The sequence below is a fragment of the Diceros bicornis genome, chromosome 21 (genome assembly GCF_020826845.1).
Source record: "Diceros bicornis minor isolate mBicDic1 chromosome 21, mDicBic1.mat.cur, whole genome shotgun sequence".
Taxonomy (NCBI): domain Eukaryota; kingdom Metazoa; phylum Chordata; class Mammalia; order Perissodactyla; family Rhinocerotidae; genus Diceros; species Diceros bicornis.
This window is the reverse complement of record NC_080760.1, coordinates 14,261,318-14,283,006: the sequence shown is the minus strand read 5'-3', so window position 1 is coordinate 14,283,006 and position 21,689 is coordinate 14,261,318. Positions and strand designations below refer to the sequence as shown.

The 21,689-nt window shown below is 39.5% G+C and overlaps 1 protein-coding gene across 5 annotated transcripts in view; it reads right to left on the bottom strand.

Moving 5' to 3' along the window:
- Positions 1-3,425: 3,425 nt before the first annotated feature.
- NDUFAF6 (NADH:ubiquinone oxidoreductase complex assembly factor 6) overlaps positions 3,426-21,689 on the bottom strand; it is a 37,774-nt gene continuing 19,510 nt past the window's right edge. For 3 of the 5 annotated variants that reach the window (XM_058564647.1, XM_058564650.1, XM_058564652.1), the window contains 5 exons: positions 21,136-21,238; positions 19,115-19,248; positions 17,676-17,777; positions 15,528-15,584; positions 9,191-10,623 (listed from right to left, as the gene is read on the bottom strand). In XM_058564647.1, coding sequence (XP_058420630.1) covers positions 10,495-10,623; positions 15,528-15,584; positions 17,676-17,777; positions 19,115-19,248; positions 21,136-21,238 — 525 coding nt within the window. In that variant the 3' untranslated portion in view covers positions 9,191-10,494. Of the gene's footprint in view, positions 3,546-5,933; positions 6,715-9,190; positions 10,624-15,527; positions 15,585-17,675; positions 17,778-19,114; positions 19,249-21,135; positions 21,239-21,689 lie in introns of those variants that run through there. The other 2 variants (XM_058564648.1, XM_058564649.1) reach the window with 2 other exon arrangements.

Here is a 21,689-nt window from a genome sequence, read left to right as displayed (position 1 = left end):
AAGTACAAAGTGGTAGCTTAAGTATTCTGGAAATAATACAGTTCTTACCCTTAGTAATTTTAGAATCTAATAGATAATTGAGATTATGCTCACAGAAGTTTACAAGTTTGATTAATATTGTCGAAATGCTATCTGGCTCCGTAACTAACCGATCTGTTGTTGCTGTTTGTTTATTCTCTGTCTTCCATTAGAATATAAACTCCATGAGAACAGCCACCTTGTTTACCTTGTGTCCTGCTACAGAACAATGCCTGGTACACAGCTGGTGCTCAATAAATGAACACTGAATGAATGAATGAATGAATGGGTGTACTTACCAGCCTTGTTGAGACTGTGAGCTTAGATAAGCTCTCTGAGAATGAGACTGGACAATGAAGAGAAAGGAAAAATCTTGAGGAATTCTGCCGTTCAGAGGATGGGAGCAGAAAGAGACAGAAAGCAATCAGTGGGATGGAGGGCAAATCAATAAAGTGGAGGATCATGAATGTCAAGAGGAGGGAGAAGTTTGGGAAGTGGTGAACATTACGAAACACTGCAGAAAATTTTTAAAAAGATGAGACTTGGAAGATACTATTGCATTTGGTCTTTGGGGATGGAAAAAAGGTAGCTGCAGAAGAGAAACCAGAGCGGAACCCCATTTGCATAGGAATTAAGAAGTGGGTAGGACACTAGGCAGGAAGTTTGGCAGTGAATGGAAGGAAAGAGATGACAGTATTGGGCGTTTGCTTGCAGAATGCAAGGACATTGTTAACTCAGTAGAAAAGTGCCATGTCACTTGGTCACTGTCTCAAGTGACACTCGTCCTTTGTCCTCAGAGAACAAAAGGGGCCTTGAATTCCATGAGTGCCCCAGTGATGCTTTTTAGAACTTGGGCTTTGGACTCAGACTGCCCAAGTTCGAATCCCAGTTCTTCCTATTACTAGCTATGTGGCTTAGGAGAAATTACTTAATTCCCTAAGTTTTCTCATGGGTAAAGTGGGGATTCAGTGACTCACTGAATATTATTAAGCTCCGACCATGTGCCAGACATTGTTCTAGTGGGGGATTTTGCATACTGGTGGTAAATAGATCTCTATGCAATTCCAAAAACGTGAAGCTAACTAATATTTTAAAATCATATCTTAACCTCTGCTTCCAGGAAGATGGGGTAGATGTACTTTTCCCTATTGCTCACACTAAGTACAACTAAAAACCCTGGACATTATATATAAGACATGAGAAGGCAGACAGGCTAGAGACTTTTGGATCCAAGGCACAACCTATGATAAGTTCCCTGGGTTTTCTTTTAGCCTCATATATCCCAGACTTGGAGCTGAAGAAGCTGCCAACCTAGAAATGCCAAGAGGAGCAAATAAAAAAAATTCCCCACAAAAGCTTGTTTTCTCTAGCCAAAAGACCAGGAAAGGGCCAGCCTAACAAGACCTAAAACTTTTAGACAGTAACTACTTACTCCAGCTAAAAACCACAAAAAAAATGGTGTGGTCCCACTCACACCCACCCCAGCAAAGGGGGAGTGGGAGCCTAGACTTCCTGCCTCACTGGGCTATAACAAAGGACCCCAATTGCTCCCCCTCCTCCAGCCAACATGCACACACTGAGGTGGTATCAGAGAAGCAATAGGGAGCTGGGACTTTCATCTCCCCAACAGTAACAAGTCCTCTACCCGCTTGGTGTCAGTGGAGACCATATGGGGAGTCTGACCTTTCACCCACACTCAGCAATAACAGGACATCCCTCCCCATTCGTGCTGGGATGGTGCCAAAGGAGGCCTAGAAGAGAGTCAAGACTTTCACCACTGCCCAGAGGTAATGGGGCCACCTTCCTGTGGTGTCAATAGGGGCCACACGGGGAACAGTAACAAGGCATTCCTACCCCTTCCAGCCAGGGTGGTATTAGTGGGTGCCTAGTGGGATCCAGAACTCCCATCCTCGCCCAGCAGTAATTAGGGGCCCCTTCCCTTTCCAGTGTCAACAGATGCTGAGTGGTGACTCTGACCTTCTCCCACCACCTGACAGTAACAAGGCAGTGCTCCTCCCTTCCCCTGCCTGATTGGCTCAGAAGAACCAGTTAAAACAGAAGGTTTAAGTAAGATCCAGAGTCTCATAGTATCCAAAATGTCCAGGTCTCAACTGAAAATCATCCATTACACCAAGATTTAGGAAAATCTCAACTTGAAAGAAAAATGATCATCAATAGATACCAACACCAAAATGACAGAGATGTTAGAATTATCTGACAAAGATTCTAAAGCAGCCGTCTTAAAAATGCTTCAACAAGCAATTACGAACATGCTTGAAAAATGATTTACAAAGATATTTTCACATTCACAGATGTTTTCATAAAAGATAGACCAAAATACTGCTCTACTGGAAGCTCCCCAATTTAAGCCTAAATTCTCTTTCCTAACTGAATGCTAATATTTACATTCCATTTCTATAGGCAATTTCTTACATTAACTAAAGCACATGTACAGTGGGAGAAAATTTACCAATGATAAGAAAATGTCCTTTGCCTCAGATAACAAAGTCTCCATGTCTTGGGCACTCTGGGCAACTGCAGAACCAAGCTCAGGCCTCTCGGTGCCCTGTGGCCTGCTCTGTGGATAGGACAGGAGGGGCCTTCCAGCAAAGCAGTCATTCCTCAGAGCCACATCTGCCTAAATTTCCTTTTCCTTCTCCCTCCTGCTTCTCCATCGTCCTGAGTGTGTTTTCTAGGAACTTCCAGGAGCCAGGACCAGTGCACCTGCACTGGGGATTAGCTGCAATCGTAACTCTTCCTCTGGTGGGAGAAAAATATGCATTTATCTTTGATCTCTGGTTTCTCACCAGGACCCAGCTGGGTGGATCTTTCAGAGTCTATACACCCTGAGGCACACACTGGTTAATTTTGCTTCTGACATTCAGGCAACACAACATAAATTTCACCTACTGCTCATCCATTCTCTCTCTCACACACACGCACACACATGAAAAAGTTGGAGAGAATAAGAACTAGCTCCCCCAGAGCTAGTTTAAGAGGTAAGCTGAGCAGCTGCGTGGGGCATCAGTCCATACAGGACACTGAACATCACTGGAATAACTCAGAAACATGTTTCCATTAATTCAGGTCCCACAAGCAACTCCTCACATAACTAGTAAATGTGAATTGGTCCCACTTCCATAGAAGACAGTGTCTTGAGTGGAGAAAACAGTCCTCACTGGCACCAGCTCCATCCACACTAAATGAACCTTGAAAATTTATCTAAATGAATATTAGTTTGGAGGGAGCTCAATTATTAGCCTGCCTCATATTCCTTTCGAGCCCAGGGCCCAGCGTGCCACTTCTCTTGTTTACTATGGTTCATGTCTGAGCTAACCCTACAGGAAACAAAATGAAAATCCTGTTTTATTTTGTACCTGTCCAAAGCCAAGAAAAAAAAGAAAACAGATAGTAAAGATGATTTATAATTGTGTACTCTGTCAAGTTTTTGCTCAGAGGCATGCCATCTTGCAGTGTGGTTTACAGGCTTCTAGTTTATCCTCTTCCTCTCTTCTGTTACCTTTTCACTGTTTGAGGAGGGAAAAAGAGAAAAAAAAATAAGAGGACACCAAGAAGAAACAAATGCCGTTCTTAAAATTTTTGTAGTAAAAGACAAGGAAAGAGAAAGCTGAAGGGATTGACTAAAATTTGGTTGATGCTCCAGAATATGCCACTCTGGACAACAGTAATTTTTTTAAAAACAGATTTATGAAGAAGAATCAACTTGAGCGTGACTATCCACTTCTCAAAGTCTTTTATTTTTTAATAAAAAGGAGTTATGAGAACATTTCTTTAAAGAGTGACTTCCTCTAACTTATTTAAAATACGCATCAGATTCAAATATGTATGGAAATCGAGTATATACTCAAGATGGCTGACAGAATTGATTCAACTGGGCAACTATCTGTGGATCCACCTCATCTTGCTTCAAATTCATCCATGTGGATGTAAATGTAAGAAATCAAAACACAAAAATACTGAAAGAAATCATGGGAGAAAAGTTTTTTATAATCTTCAAGTGGCCAAAGAACATAAAGAATTAGATCAAAGGATAAACAAATGGCTTTTAAATATATGAAAAGATGTTCAAATTCACCCATAATAAGATAAAAGCAGGGGCTGGCCACGTGGCTTGGCAGTTAAGTGTGCGCGCTCCACTACTGGCGGCCCGGATTCGGATCCCGGGCGCGCACCGACGTACCGCTTGTCCGGCCATGCTGAGGCCGCGTCCCCCATACAGCAACTAGAAGGATGTGCAACTATGACATACAACTATCTACTGGGGCTTTGGGGAGAAAAGTGGAAAAAAAGGAGGAGGATTGGCAATAGATGTTAGCTCAGGGACGGTCTTCCTCAGCAAAAAGGAGGATTGGCATGGATGTTAGCTCAGGGCTGATCTTCCTCAAAAAAGAAAAAAAAAAAAAGAAAATGAAACTATACTGAGAAGTGATAGAAGTCCATAAGTCCTATGTTCCATTCTACCCTGGAAATCCTTATAAATATAGGCAAAGTTATTGTGCTGGCTTTTCTCAGAACATTACATGGGATGGTGGCCTAAACAACTTTATTTGGTTATTAAAGGAGAGGTTGACTTCAGAAGGCTGGAGGCCTTAGGTACATTCGGATTATAATTACAAAATGAGATAACATCCCACTAAATTGTTCCATAGAATAAAAATTTACAAGAATATTTTTCTAATATGATCTTTTTCACATTGTATTACTAAGCTAAAATGCAGACAAAAAAACTATATACAATATATCAATTTTGTATATTATATGTATGCCAAGGAAAGAATTGGAAGGATATAGACCAAAATGTTAATGGTGGCTATCTCTTACTTGCTAAAATTATGGTTGATTTAAAAAGTATTTTTCTGGGCCGGCCCCGTGGCTTAGTGGTTAAGTGCGCGCGCTCCGCTGCTGGCGGCCCGGGTTCGGATCCCGGGCGCGCACAGACGCACCGCTTCTCCGGCCATGCTGGGGCCGCGTCCCACATACAGCAACTAGAAGGCTGTGCAACTATGACATACGACTATCTACTGGGGCTTTGGGGGAAAATAAATAAATAAATAAAATCTTTAAAAAGTATTTTTCTTTTATACTTCGGTATTTTTCCCCCAAGATTTCTGCAATAAGCACGTGTAAGTTACTCGTATAAAAAGAAAATAAACACAATTTTTTAAAAATGATCTCTCAGGAAAGAGTGTAGTATACATTCCCCCAAAACCAAGATTCAAACAAATCTATTTCTAACAACCACATGGAATAGCTTGCAAGAAAGCCGTGGAGGAGGTGTCTTTATGTTGATTAATTGAAGTGAGAACTTTCTCAACTTATTAAACTTAGAAGATTAGCATAGGATAAAACCACTGCAACAAGAAATGAATACAAGATATAGTGAAATAGCTTTTCAAATCATTAATGTTGAGTTCCTAAAGAATCTTTGTAGCACCCATAAAAAAGATCTTGTGGTGTTAAAAACCTCTTGAGAGAGAACACTCTGAGAAATTCAATCTGTAGGCTTGTGTTTAAACACACAGGATATTATTATGTAACTAAGCAGCTGGAAAAATTAATCGTGATTAAAAATAAAAGGGAAAACACACAGTGCACCAAGGCAGGACTGTTTAATGAGAAAACAGTAACTCAGAAGGAAAACAGTATTTGTATAGGCTAATAAAAAGTCAACCCACAGATTTATCAAATAAGAATAAAGACATTCTATCTCACATCTGATTCAAAAGATACTGCTTATCTAAAGATATGATCACACTAGAAAAAATGCCAATAATATCCACGAGCATATACACAAATTATGTGTTATGGAACATTTGTCAGGTATTTATTTTCAAATTTCATGCCATTCTTAACATCCAAACACCTTAATGTATCTACGTATGTATGTAATGTATCTTTCCAGCCTCACTTTTCCTTCCTCACACCCTGCTTTCCAATCATAACCAACAACCTAGTTTCTTTTTTTCTTTCCGTTTTATTGATATAATTGCTGTACAGCACTGTATACATTTAAAGTGTACAGCAGGTCTTGACTTAACATATATTGTGAAATGATTACCACAATAAGTTTAGTTAACATCCATCACCTTATTTAGATTCACAAAAAAGAAAAAAAAATGTTATTTTCCTGTGGACAACCTAGTTTCTTGAACAACACATGCACTGCCCAGCCACCACATCTTTGACACACACTTCCAGTTCGTCCTTCACATATCAGCCCCAACCCACTAACATTTCCTGAGAGCCCACTACCCCACCTTGTACTACGGCACGTTCATTCAGACCACAAAGATTTATGGAGCAGCATCAAGATCTATGGCAGTTTCTGAGGATACGAAGAAGAATAAAACACTGTCTTGCACTCAGAGAACATGGCTAAGTGAGGGACAGACGCATAAACAATAGTTAAAATGCAGTCGGCTTTTGGGGAGAAAGCACAGCTATGCTTTGTGAAGCCAGCCTCGAGCTGGCGATCACTTGTTATTAATCCACCGTCCACAAATTCTTCTAAACCACTGGTCACAAACTCAAGTGCCCAAGGAGTAAGCAGGTAACATGAGTGTATGAATCAGGCTGGGTGTGAGATGGTAGCTCATGCCGGGACCTGTGGCCAAGTGGCGAGGACAGGATCTGTCTAAAGGCATTCCATTTCTCCTTCTTTTTCAAATGCTATGCCTGCAAAACAAAATGTGCCTGCAGGCCTCATTTGGTTCAGGCTGCCAGTTTGTATATTAACAACAATATTTATCATTTACTACAAGTAGGTCACTGTTCTAGGCACTTGACATATATTAACTCACTTACTCCTCACAACAACCATTGAGGTGGGTATTACGATTTTGCCGATTTTACAAATGGAGAACCTAAGGCATGGGCGAGTTCACATAACTTGCTGAGGTAACCCAGCTAGTGGGGTGGTGGAACTGGGGTTTGCATCCGGGCAGTGAGGCTCCTCCAGAGCCCACACTCTTAAGAGAAGTACTTCATAGCACTATATTCTACTGCTCTGTATCTAAACTGTTAAAATTGCTTTATTCAGCTTATACTACAGAATGAATTACATATTTAATCATCTGCACCAAACATTATTCCTTTTTGTTGCTGAATACCGTTTTCACTGATATATACAGATTTGATGGAAAAATTCAGGCCCATCCATCTATTCATTATTCACAAATTTAATCCCAGTCCCTGCCTACCACTATCTTTCTCATTCAAAGGGTCCTAATTTTTAAGAAATAACTTTGCAGTTACCTAAGAAATACATGTTCATTACAGGAAAATGCAGGTAGAGTGAAGCGTCCAAGTTATTTAATGTATTCTCACAGTCACTCCCCCAACTCCTCTCCCCTCCTTGCAACCCACCTCTGATATCCTTCCCAGTTCTGGGCGTATGTGGTTTCTGGCTCAGTCCTCCTTACAGGTAACAATGTTACAATGTTTATTCTCCAAAACAAGGATAATGTTTTGTTATGTTTTCAATAACCATCTGCATAATATTTATAACTCTGTAGGTCTTTCTGGACAAGGCAATCGATCAGGCCAGTGTCTTCAGAGAAGTCCTATTTATATGACCTAAAACACACCCAAGGGAATCTAGGGATTTGCTGAAATGGCAAAATATAAACTCTCAAGTCTTTGATCTTAATACAAGATGTTTCACTAGACCAGGGAATGTGGCCACTTTTTATTCACAAACTTTCCTAAGAACTCTGGACATTACATTCTGTCTGTTCTTTTTACATAAGTTAAAACCAAAAAATTAAGTCTTGACATAGACTATCCATTCTGCCTCCTGGCCTTTGTTCACACTGCTCCCTCAGCCAGGACCTTCCCCACAATATCTACACCCCTCCCCAACCCTGGCTCCTACCCAACCTTCCTGCCACTCCTCACAGTCCACCTCCTCTGGGAAACATTCTTCGACCTCAAAAGTGGTGACACGCCCTTCATGAATATACCCAGTGACCAGCACTTAATATCTATTTCAGTTGCCTATTTCTCTCTCATCTAATTTGTAGTTGGAATTTATATAGTAACTATACTTTTCTTACCTATTTTGTACCTAAAATTTATGCAGTAATACTTACTTATGAAAAAAGTTGTGCCCTTGGGCTTTTAAACTTGGCAATTTATTTTACAATCTCAAGAATGGTAAAAATACATGGGTTGTGGGCTTTGGGGTTGAAGTAATGTGGGTTTGGCATCCAGCTCTAGTTCTAATGGCTGTGTGACCTTGAACTTAACATCTTTGAGGCTGTTTTATCATTTGGAAAATGAAGACCTACTTCTCTGTGAAGATTAATGTGCAGAGCACACCACCTATCCAAGTTCATGCTCAATAAGTGTTAGCTGATGTTATATTTCTTAAGAGTAATTTAATTTCATCAAAAGGGAGATTTAACCAAATGGACAGAAAGAATCTTGCCAGTTGATTGGGAACTATCCAAAACATATTTTATAATGATATGCAACTTTACCTACATTGAGATTAATCTGTAATTTATATCTAACATTTGTTATCTGTTACTTTCCACCCATTCATATCAAAATATATCTTAAATGGTTTGAAAATATATCTGACTCCTTTAAAATGCTCTAATAAAAAAACAGGTTTGAAAAATGAAAAAGAATGTTGGCACCATCTAAGGGAGTATCTTTTATGCCACGAAGTGAATAGTACTGTAACTGTCTCTGAATAAAATCTCATCTTAATATCTGTGAGACTGGAAACTTCAGTTCATCCAAATCTCTAAAGCATCAAATTTAAAATGGCTTAGAAAGTATTTTGAAATTATTTACTTAATAGTAAATTGGTTTCTGAGCCAGTAAAGAATGCAGTAATCCAGTCGAGTGTTTAAACTCTTTAAGACCCTTAGATAGCAACCAAGATGCTTAGCAGCTGATTGCTGCCAAATTTAACCTCGGAAGACCCACAGACAATTCTTATTACTAACAAAGACTGTCTCTAATGAACTCTTCAACCCCGGATCATTCAGAATCCCAAGAGGAAATGTGTCCCATTTCCTTGTACTTGCCTTTTTCAGATAAGCTAAAAGCCTTTCTAAAGCCACAGAATTAAACAAGAGGATATTCGTTCAGCATCAGTTATCAACTAAGAGTATACTAACATATACAACCACATTGCACATTCATTCAATTATACATTTATTAATCTCTCGTTTATTAATCTCTACTCGCTCTAAATCAGAAGCCATTCTAGATGCTGGGGGATCCCTAGATGAAAAAAAACAATGTATTCTTGCCCTCACTTTGAGTTTTATTTGCAAAAATGTAGTATTTTAAGCCATCACTAAGTCACAATTGATCTAGGCACTAATTCATAGCTGCAACCAAAGGCTTAAGAGAGATAGGATAGAGAACAGTACACCAGAGGTGGTAGTGGGCAGGAGACAAGACCACTGAAAAGGTAGGAAAAGGAAACTGCAGCATAATCCTGGTCTTGTGAGGCGGAGACCCGTGCAGAGTCCAGATCTGCCAATTAGCAGCAAGGCAAACAATTTTGGGGTTTTTTGCAATTAGTATGTATTTTATAATTTAAATTTTTTAATTACCAAAAAAATTCCTTATTTCATAGAGTTTTAAAGATCAAATGAGAACATTGGAGAAAGTATACAGCACAGAGCTTATCACTAGGAAGCTCAAATAGTGCACTAGTTTTTAAAAATATACTATCCCCTTAATGAATATTCACTACAATTTTCATAATATAATTTACATTAATACACATTTTGTTAATACAATTTTGTTCATGATCATAATAATATTGAATGACAGAGAGGAAAGCTGTGGGGTTAACAAAAAAGTAAAAGCTTTCGAATCAGCCAAACCTCAAGTCAAATTAGGATTCCAACTCTTGCCAGCCAGCTGTCTTATCTTAAAGAAGTAATCATCATGGATACACTTCCATAGAGTCGTAAAGATTAAATGTTAGGAATATAAAGCCCTCAACATTATGACTGACACTCCTCAAATATTAATGTCACTCTTTGTGACCCAGCTGTAATAGATACCTGAGTTCTGGCTGCTCAGTGTGCTAACCCAGCACTTCTTGAGCCCTTTCCCCCTTCTTCTCCAAGAGTGAAGAAGGAAGGAGACATTCCTTCTCCCTGCCCTCTGGTGGCTGAAGCATGGCCTGCAGCCTAAGCAGAGCTAAACCGATGCTCCCTCCTGGGGCTCCAACTTTACAGGGATGGCACAGCAGACACTGTCTGGGCTGGTGGTGACAATGGCGGTGCCTGAGGCAGAATCTTGGCAGTGTCTTGGCACCCTAGCCCCAGAGCAACTTCTCATCAACTCTGTGAGCTACACACATCCATCCAATATATTCGTTTTCTCCTTAAGAGAGTCAGTTCCTATTGTTTGTAAACAAGAACCCTAACTAGTATACTTTTGTAAAACAAATAAAAGTAAATTAAAACCAGTACCATAATTTTAATATCTTTTTCTCCATGACCGAATATACAAAGATAATGGAAGTAATGTATTCTTTTGCTGTAAAGATGGGTGGAATATATCAAAATCCACTTGTTGAATTTTCTTTAAATAGTCCTCCAGAGCAACCTGGAAAAAGAGAACAATGGTCACTAGATCATAGAATGATTAAGTCTTTAAAAGAAACTAAAGAAAAGTAACAAGTATTAAGGCTATTTTAGTTTCTCTACAATGGTCTTCTATATACTAAGAATCTATCTATCTATCTATCTACCTATTTATTTATAGGAAGAATGGCCCTGAGCTAACATCTGTTGCCAATCTTCCTCTTTTTTTTCTTTTTTCTCCCCAAAGCCCCAGTACACAGTTGTATATCCTAGTTGTAGGTCCTTCTAGTTCTCCTATGTGGGACGCTGCCTCAACATGGCTTGATGAGTGGTGAGTAGGTCCATGCCCAGGATCCGAACCTGTGAACCCCGGGCCACCGAAGCAGAATGCGCGAACTTAACTGTTGCGCCACCAGGCCGGCCCCCATACTAAGACTTTAAATGAGAATTTTAAAAGGGAGAGAGAAAATAAAGACATCTTCTAAGAAGTTTCTATTAGGCCAGTAAAACAGGATCATAAAGCTATTACTAGAAATATCAAGGCAACTCTGATCATAATTTATAGTGTTCTGGTCAAAATGTGAAAGATTAGAGAAATTATTGTTTGTCCGGTCTTATTACTAGATTCTGTAGAATACAAAAGGGGTGTTTCAATCAAGGAAAATGAACACCACCACTACTCCCTGCCCAAAGAAATGCATTGTGCCATGAGGGGGAGCTCAAGCGGTTTGTTTAAAAAATTATTTTGTAAAAAAGTTTAATGGGTCTTCATCTTCTTGCTAGAAAAGATTTTACAAGCAAGGAGAACAATCACAGATCCCTATAAATGTCATCCCACGCTTCCCCCATCACACAAAACTTGATAAAGCTTTCATCGGGATGGGGGCAGGATGGAAAACACTGCGATGGGCAGTGCTCTTTATTTTACGGTTTTCAGTTATTTTTATTAATTTATAAATTTTTATTTTATTTCAGTAACTTTTTCATTAAACAGAGAAACCACTGGTTTTGCACTGCACAATTCTAAGAGGCACCACTCCCTTCTCAGTCCAGGTGCACAGCTCCCCCTAGAGTTCTGCAGCACAACCTGTGAATCCAACAGAAATCATGCTTATGGATTCTCTAGAATATACAGATGAGCAAAAAGAAAACAAAAAGGATTGTATTTTCTCCCAGACTTCTTTTTCTATACACTTATAAACAGATGAGTGTACATACAAACAAATTCAGTATCCACTTTTTAAACCCTGAACTTATAAATATGTACAACAGGATATGTGCACGAATGTGCACAGCTGCCTCGTGTCATATTAGCAAAAAACCTGGAAACAACCCAGAAGTTTTCTTTGACCGAAAAAAGATAAACTGTTCACATAATGAAATATTATGCTGCAGTGAAATGACTGTGCTATAGCTAGATGCAATAATATGGATAAATCTTAGAAACGTGTGTGTATGTGTGCACGCAGAACCAAGAAGATATAAACAGAAATTGGTCCATTTTTATAAAGCTCAAAAACAAAACTAAGCAACATATTGTTTAGGAATACATAAAATGGGGAAAAGCTTTTTTGGAATAAAAGCAAGAGAATAATAAATACAAAATTCAGACAGCTTCTTGGAGGAGGAAGGCAGAGGCAAGGGGATGAGATGAGGAAAACACCTGAGTGCAATTTAATGGTGACATTCTAGTTCCTGGATTGAGTAGTGAGTTCATGGGTCTTCATTATGTTATGCTTTATAATACATGCATACATATATAGATATATTCATTTATAGATAACAAATATTAAACATTTTAAAAGAAATAAAAGAAAAAAACTTTGAAGATATTTTAGTGTTCTCTCTCCTTTTTTTGTGGAAAAAAGAGCTTGTGTTATTATTCATCATGTTCTGTAACCTGCTTTTTTTTTTTTGTGAGGAAGATCAGCCCTGAGCTAACATCCATGCCAATCCTCCTCTTTTTGTTGAGGAAGACTGGCCCTGGGCTAACTTCTGTGCCCACCTTCCTCCACTTTATGTGGGACGCCGCCACAGCATGGTCTGGCAAGCGGTGCATCAGTGCGTGCCCAGGATCTGAACCCAGGCCGCCAGCAGCAAAGCATGCACACTTCACCGCTAAGCCACAGACCGGCCCCGTGTAACCTGCTTTTTTTTTGTGATCAACTTTCCATCTCTAAGAATTCTATTATGTTCATTTTAGTAGTTTTATAATATCCAATTTTAAGGAATAGTTAATGAAATTAAGGTACAGGGACAGGATAGAATATTATACAGCCATTAAATATTGTATATATAGATATTTTTAATGATGTGGTTAAAGGCTTGATAAGTAGGACACTGACATATAAAGTGTGATTTCAACTACATAAAAAAATTCATTAAAAAAAGAACAGAATAGGGCCGGCCCCGTGGCTTAGCGATTAAGTGCACGCGCTCCGCTGCTGGCAGCCCAGGTTCGGATCCCGGGCGCGCACCGAGGCACCGCTTGTCCGGCCATGCTGAGGCCACGTCCCACATACAGCAATTAGAAGGATGTGCAACTATGACATACAACTACCTACTGGGGCTTTGGGGGAAAAAAATAAATAAATAAATAAAATTATTAAAAAAAAAAAAAAAGAGGGCCGGCCCCGTGGCTCAGCGGTGAAGTGCGTGCGCTCCGCTGCTGGTGGCCCGGGTTCGGATCCCGGGCGAGAACCGACACACCGCTTGTCCAGCCATGCTGAGGCCGTGTCCCACATACAGCAACTAGAAGGATGTGCAGCTATGACATACAACTATCTACTGGGGCTTTGGGGGGAAAAAAAAATGAATAAATAAAAAAAAAATTTTTTAAAAAAAGAACAGAATAAATAGCATCTCTCTCTGGGTTTTGGAATTACAGGTGATTGTTATTTTCTTCTAATATTCTTTTTATATTGTCTAAATCTCTGAGAATGTATTGCTATTATAATTAGGAGAAAACTCCATTAAAATACAGATAAAATGTGACCTCAAAATTAGAGTTCAACTGGACATTCACAAATTTGGTTCAAAGGAAAGTTTGGCTAATGGTAAATAAACTGTTCGAGGTAACAAATTCGTTGTGAAATTCTCAGACATTACAATTTCTGAATATGGCTTCTTAAAACCTCATCTATAGAGAACATACTACAGACTAGTCATTTTCAAATAGTTTTTAAACAGCAAAACCTTTTCTTTGAACAAAATAATTAACAGATGCCCCGTACATAAAACAACTAAGAAGAGATGTGCCCCAGCTGGAATGAAGGTGTACGATAGAAGCAGTCCCTCAGGAATTGCTATATACTCCCTCCAGTTTCTCATGGCACAGGATGGAAACTGAGAGCTGGGCTCCAGCCTCAAGAGTTTCTGATTCAGTAGGTCTGCAGTGCGGCCCAAGATCTGCATTTCTAACAAGTTCCGAAGTGAGGCAGATACTGCTGGTCCAGGGACCACACCGTGAGAACCACTAGTCTAAGACAGCGGTTCTCAGGCCCAGCTGCACTTCACAATCCTGGGGGAGCTTTTTAAAAGTATCAATCCTGGATCCAACCTCTTAGATACTGTGATTTAATTGGTTTGGGGAGGGGACCAACACTGTTTTAGGTTTTTTTGTTTTTAAGCTCCCCAAGTGATTTTAATGGGCATCCAGAGCTGAGAACAACCTTTTTTACAGAAGTGAACAAAACAAAGTCCTTAACCTTCATGGAGCTTAACTTAGAGAGTAAGTTAAAACAGCTGATGGTACATCACCAAATAACCATTAAGACCAAATAACCATTAAAAACGGTGATACAGAACAATACATGTTGGCATAGAAAGAGATGCTTGACACCCCATTTATACAAAAAACTCATATGTAATTATATGAACATATAAAGTCCAGAAAGATGAACAGACATTATCTCTATAAAGGATGGAATTGTGAGAGGATTCTAATTTCTTCTTTTGCCTCCTCTTATATTAAGTGAATATCTAAAATATTAATATATTACTTTTATAATAAGTAAACCTAGTTAAGAAACAAAATGATTTCAAACACTCAGATCTGAGACACCTAGGATAGAAGCTGTGAAGGGACAAACAAATCTTGAAATGTATTTTAGGGAAAAAGAAGATATATTTGGTATTGTAGAAAATGCATGAGTTTTCAATTTTCAAAGATCACAAATCTTTGAACTTCGGTTTCTATCTATAAAATGAAATAAATCGTGCCTAGGATGACTAGGAATAATGTAGGAAATGACCTAGCTCAGAGCCTGTCCATAATAGGTGCTAAATAATTGGAAGCTATTCTCATTTCTTTATGTATTTTACAACAATGGTTCCCAAACCTGGCTACACATCAGAATCATCTGGGGAACTTTTTAAAATCACAGATTCTCCTAGGAACGCCCCCCTCCTCAATCCCAAGAGTCTTATTTAGTAAGAATCTGTATTTTTTAAAAGTTTTCCAGGTTATTCCATTGGTCTGTGAATGAGTATTCAGGAACCAATGCTACAATATGGTCACGATACAGAAAAAAATTAATAGAATAATAAGTAATACTTACATCGCTATAAGTAGCCTAACAATCCTATAAGGTAGTTTCTCCTATGATACCCATTTTATCTATGAGTAAACTGAGGAACACAGTGGTTAAGGAACTTAGGGTTCCATGGCTAGTAAGTGACAAAGCAGATTCAAACCAATGCAGCCTAGCTGCAGTCAGTGCTAGCGACGACTCCACTCACCTGCCTCTGGGACGTACAGGCATGACCATCACCAAAAGAATGTAACTAACAAAACCCACCCTAAGGGAGGGAAACAAAAACAAGACTCCACACTAAAGAACTGCATTGGGAACCTTATAAAATAGAACAAGAGATCACACACATCTGCTTCATTAATTAAACAGCCTTCTCTGTTAATCTACTTACCGTCTGAAGAAAGGCAGGAAATGCTTTCACAGGAACACTTTTGTGAAAGGACCGCGCCTGAAAACGAAGACAAAAGGAAACTGGTTTGAAATATAAATATTTCTGGAAACAAACACTCTCCCTCTGAAAGTGAACACACAGCAACACCAGCAGTTTAATAACAGTTTAATAAAAAGCAGAGAAAGCAAGAAAATAGCCCTTCCAAAGCAAGAAAATAGCTCTCATCTCCTGCCGGTTAAGATTAACTTCCTAACCCTAAAGGACTCAGGAAAAAGTTCTATATTAACAATTCCATTCTTTTTACAGATTGGCTTTGGCATTTTCTACCTTATAACATCTTATACCTTCGACCCTCTGGATCTGTGGTAAGGGGTAAATGAAGAAATACTTGCATTGAGAATCCCAGCACCTCCCCAGCTGAGATCGTCATTCATCTCCTGTTTACATGAATTTAAGATCCTCCTGGCTGATCTTCCTGCCTCTGTGTTCCCCAGCCTTTAATTCAATCCACGTGGCCAGCCAAATTAATGTCCTTAAGTCATTGTTTTATTTTTACTTTAACTTAACTCCCTGATAGATCAAGTCTCAACTATTCATCTTGGAATTCCAAGGCCTCCACATCTTGACTCTAACCTCATCTATCCAACCTAACTCCCTACCTCTCTAGACTGTGAAGCCCTAATGCCCCGTCAGGCTGATGCCCATCACACTGCATTCACCAAGCCCACTCCTGTCTCCAGGTCTTCGTTTATATTGTCAGATGCCGCCTCTACTTACTGACTCACTTCTTAACCCACTACACGGTGGTTTTACCGTCGTCTACTAAAACTGCTCTCAAGATCATCCACGATTTACTAATAATCATACCCATCTTTTTTCTTCAATCTCTCTGTGGCATGCAAAACTTGAACATTCCCCTTTCTTGGAATTTTCCCCTCCCTTGGTTTCCAAGACACTGACTCAGTGCTCCTACTTCTTTGATCACTCTTTCCTTCTTCCTAATAAATGGCCCTTTCTCCTTCTACTTGAGAAATGGAGGTGGGCCTTGAGGTTCTGCCCTTCATCCTCTTGTCTAAATGTACATTCTCCTTGGGCAACAGCATCCAAACTTAGAGCTTTAACCGTAAGCCTTCTACATGGATGACTCCCAAATCCATATCTCCAGTTCTGACCTCCTTCCAAAGTCACAATTCGGCTTTCTTCAATAGCCCATCTCCCTAAATGTCCTCTAACCCCCTTAAATTCAATGTCCAGCAGCTAGTCCAAAGTCTACTGATCAGCACCTTGCATACCACTGCTTTTTCACTGTGGTCTCTGAATGGCACCATCTATACTTGTACTCTGTGCAGTCTTCAACTTTCCCTCTTCCTGATTCTGCTGTAATCCAGTTATCATGTCTAGTTGATTCTACCTCTGTTATGTGTGTGTGTGTGAATGTGGATATATATGTCTATATGTATAACATACACATACATATATACACATATATAAACATCTACCCTCTGTAAATCAGACACTCTTTAAATGTGGCAATAAGGAGATTATTTACTAGCGATTATTATTAGAGTAGGCAGGATGGAAGCTAAATTATAGCACAACGAACAGTGCCAGGGTGGCGAGGGCCTTGAAGTAATAATGAATGCAGACCACTTATTCAAAAAAGGTCAGTTGGGAGGGAAACATAAGAAACAGAAGGGTCCATGTGCTGCCTGTAACTTCAAAAGGCAGTAGCAACAAACCAGAAGATAAAAGGGGCAAGTTATCAGAGAGGCTGAAAACACCATCTGGGGACTGCTGAGTATGCAAGGTCTTAGAGGAGGTAGGAGAGGCATCGGCCTTGGCAAGGCAGAAAGACACACTGTCCCCTGAGAGACAGACAAATGGTGAGCGGATGGATCAGAGGGAGCCTAGCTCAGGAAGCTCAGGCTTGATTGACTCAGTAAAGGGTATATACATCTGCTGAGAGAGAAAAAGGGGGATTTTTAAAAAGTGGAAACTTTACAGTAGTCCCTGAGATAAATCTACAGGGATTTCAACGAGAGACGGAATACGGACCACCAAGTAGGGAATACCATAACAATGCTCTAAGAACAGCCACATCCAGAGATGATAGCTTCCCAAACGATTTGGCAAAAAGAGGCTACTTACATGCTTTAGGTGCAGGTGTGCCTGGCTGGCAATATCATATACCACATCTCTCACATTTTTATCTTGCTTCTCCCGTAGAAAATCCTCTTGTGAAACACCATGCTGTGTGGGGAAATATACGTTATATTAGGAATGGAAAAGCACAGTTAAAACTAACTTAGCTCAAGAAAACAGGTGATAGAACAGTATAATGCCTATTTTATTTTTAAAAATATATGTATGTGTACAAATATGTGTGTGTGTGAATACACAGACACACATACACACGCACACTTCTGGAAGAATATGCAACAAGATGTTAATTAACAACAGTTGTAGGTAGGACAAAAATATAAAAGCAAGACAATAAACAAATTTAAAAGAACAGACAATAATGAATCTCATACAGAAAACCAAGTTTTCATATACAATATTCTTTTTTAATGGATTACTTCCTCCTTTAAAATAAAGAGCACGCTAAGGTGAACACTAGGAACCATTACTGTAATGGCTCGGAAGGGAGCAAGGCATCAACACGAAGCCACACCAAGTGAGGTCCTCTGGAACTCCTTACTCACAGCTCCACCACAGACCTCAGACACCTGACTGACACAATTCTGACCTGATAACTCTGAGCAAAAAAGCAATAAGCATTCCAAATCAAAACAACACTAAGATATCACCTCATGCCCGTTAGAATGGCTATAATCACCAAGACAAAAAACAACAAATGCTGGAGAGGATATGGAGAAACAGGAACCCTCATACACAGCTGGTGGGAATGCAAACTGGTTGGTACAGCCTCTATGGAAATGGAGGTATGGAGATTCCTCAAAGAATTAAAAATAGAAATACCCTATGATCCAGCTATCCCACTACTTGGAATCTATCCAACGAACCTGAACTCAACAATCCAAAGAGGCTTATGCACCCCTACGTTCATTGCAGCATTATTCACCATAGCCAAGAAGTGGAAGCAACCCAAGTGTCCCCCGACTGATGACTGGATCAAGAAGATGTGGTATATATATACAATGGAATACTACTCAGCCATAAAAAAAGACAAAATCGTCCCATTTGCAACAACATGGATGGGCCTAGAGGGTATTATGTTAAGTGAAATAAGCCAGAAAGAGAAAGACAAACACTGTATGCTCTCACTCATATGTGGAATACAAACAAACACATGGACAGAGAAAACTGTATTGTGGTTACCCGGGGCAATGGGGGTGGGGGGTGGGCACAAGGGGTGAAGGGAGACATGTATATGGTGATGGACAAACAAAAATGTACAACCCAAAATTTCACAACGTTATAAACTATTAAAACACCAATTAAAAAAAAAGCAATAAGCATTCGTTTCAAAGCAGTTACTTGAACAGACTAAGCAAAGAACCAAGAGATGACATCCCCATATATCCCTGAGGTAAATGATTAGAGGGCACAAATGACAGCCTTACCAGCATACAAATATCCATGGGAAGGAACACCCTTCTTCTGCTTCCATGATACGGCGTTGCTCTCAAGCAAGTGACAATGCCTTGTGCTTTTCCAATGTGACTCGCGGCATGATCTGCATGGAGATCCTTTATACCTATGATTTTAGAAATTAGACAACAGGGCTGCTCTTTTCTCTTTAAATGCAAAACTAATCAATAGAAGCAGCTTGGAGAAATTACTTAAACATGTAAAAGTAGGTGTTTATCCTATGTTTTATATCTGAAAAACAGGATTTATGAGAGCAAAACGGCACAAAGACAGACAGGTTGACCGTTTACCACTAAGAGGTTTCTGAATCTCAACTTTTATATAAAAGAGTTTTCTTGGGGTCGGACCAGTGGCTTAGCGGTTAAGTGCACGCAGTCCGCCACTGGCGGCCCGAGTTTGGATCCCGGGCGTGCACTGACGCACCGCTTCTCTGGCCATGCTGACGTGGCGTCCCATGTACAGCAACTAGAAAAATGCGCAACTATCTACTGGGGCTTTGGGGAAAAAAAAGGAGGAGGATTAGCAATAGATGTCAGCTCAGAGCCAGTCTTCCTCAGCAAAAAGAGGAGGATTGGCACGGATGTTAGCTCAGGGCTGATCTTCCTCACCAAAAAAAAAAAAAAAAAAGAGAGAGAGTTTTCCTCAGACTACAGCACACCAAAGACACATTTGGAATTTTAATCAGCTATGTGGAAAAACATTACAAGTCTTCCATTTCTTCTCCTCAATGCAATTTCCATATGACCTCATTTTAAGTATATGCTTAACAAACATTTTGCTCTTTGCTCCCTCCTTTCATTGTGCTAGCAAACATGTCACCAAGTGTGCAGGCAGAACAGGCCTGGGAAACTCAACACGGACTTGTGTTATTCCTTTAGGGTGACATAAAGATATATTACTTTCTTCATAAGAGATGGTATTGCCCTTGGCCCAAATAATTTCCTCATTACAATAAGACCTCACCAACTTAGAACAAAGTCAGATGAGGAAAAATATCATCTAAATTACTTATTTAAAAAAAAAAAAAGGGGCTGGCCCCGTGGCTTAGTGGTTAAGTGCACATGCTCCGCTACTGGCGACCCGGGTTTGGATCCCAGGCGCGCACCGACGTACCGCTTCTTCGGCAAGGCTGAGACTGCGTCCCACATACAGCAACTAGAAGGAGGTGCAGCTATGACATACAACTATCTACTGGGGCTTTGGGGAAAAAAAAAAGGAGGAGGATTGGCAATAGATGTTAGCTCAGAGCCAGTCTTCCTCAGCAAAAAGGAGGATTAGCGTGGATGTTAGCTCAGGGCTAATCTTCCTCAAAAAAAAAAAAAAAGAAAGAAAGAAAAAGAAAACTCTCATAAAAACTTTTAGAAATGCAGTTTTATTTCTTCCACTTTTTAATTTTTTTACATGGGGAAGTATTATCGACAGAGAAGGAAGAGTCAGGCCACAGGCCTTCCAAACTGTAGGAAATGCTATTATAAAAAAGTAAAATCAGGGCCGGCCCGGCGCCGTGGTGGTTAAGTTCTCGTGCTCTACTTCGGTGGCCCGGGGTTCGCAGGTTTGGATCCCAGGTGCAGACCTACGCACTGCTTATACTGTGGCAGCATCCCATATAAAGTAGAGGAAAATGGCCACAGATGTTAGGCCAGGGCGAATCTTCCTCAGCAAAAAAGAGGACGATTGGCAACAGATGTTACCTCAGGGCCAATCTTCCTCAAAAAAAAAAGTAAAATCATCTGCAATTCCCAGATTATTAATTACAGTATTCCCATGAGGTAGCTCAAGTACTTTTATGAGAGCCTGAGAATTCTGATTAGTCTGCACTCCACAGAAAGACATATATTCTTCTTCTTGCTCAAAAAAAAAATGTTTTTCCTTTATAGACAGTGCAAAGAAAAGCTTCAGTGTTAAACTGGTTAGCTTGTCAAATTATGAAAGAGTGAAGTCTGAAAGGTATTTTCTTTGAAAACGAGAAATAGAAAATAGAAAAAAAACTTACTCAGTACTTCTAGTGTTAAATAAAGAAGAGAGCTCTGTGTGTTTTCAGCATAACTTTCCAGTTCCTGGATATTACGATAAGCTTTGTCATCCAAATTTTTTTCCTACAGTCAAACAAAATGCAAATAAAGTTTGCTAAATTGTCAATATTTTATAAAGAAATGGCACTATTTTTTGCCCTAAAGAATTCAATAAAAAATAAAAATATTTAGTATATATTTAGTATACAATAAGATTAAAATAAAACTAAAGTATTGAAGTCTTACACATTCAATACTTACAAATCACCCCTCAAAATAATACCTCAGGAATAATCTCAATGCACAAAACATCATGGACATTGTGTTGGCTTAATTTTTAATTCCTTTAAACCCCAATTTCACCTAAATTTTTAATTTCTTCTAAAGCCCTATCATGAAAAACTGACTTAACTGAGCTCTTACTTAAGCACTTTAGACATTATCTTCTTAATCCTAATAATGCCCTCCAAAGACAAGGAATTAATACTTTTTCCATTCTACAGATGAAGAAACTGAGTCATGGGCACATTAAGCA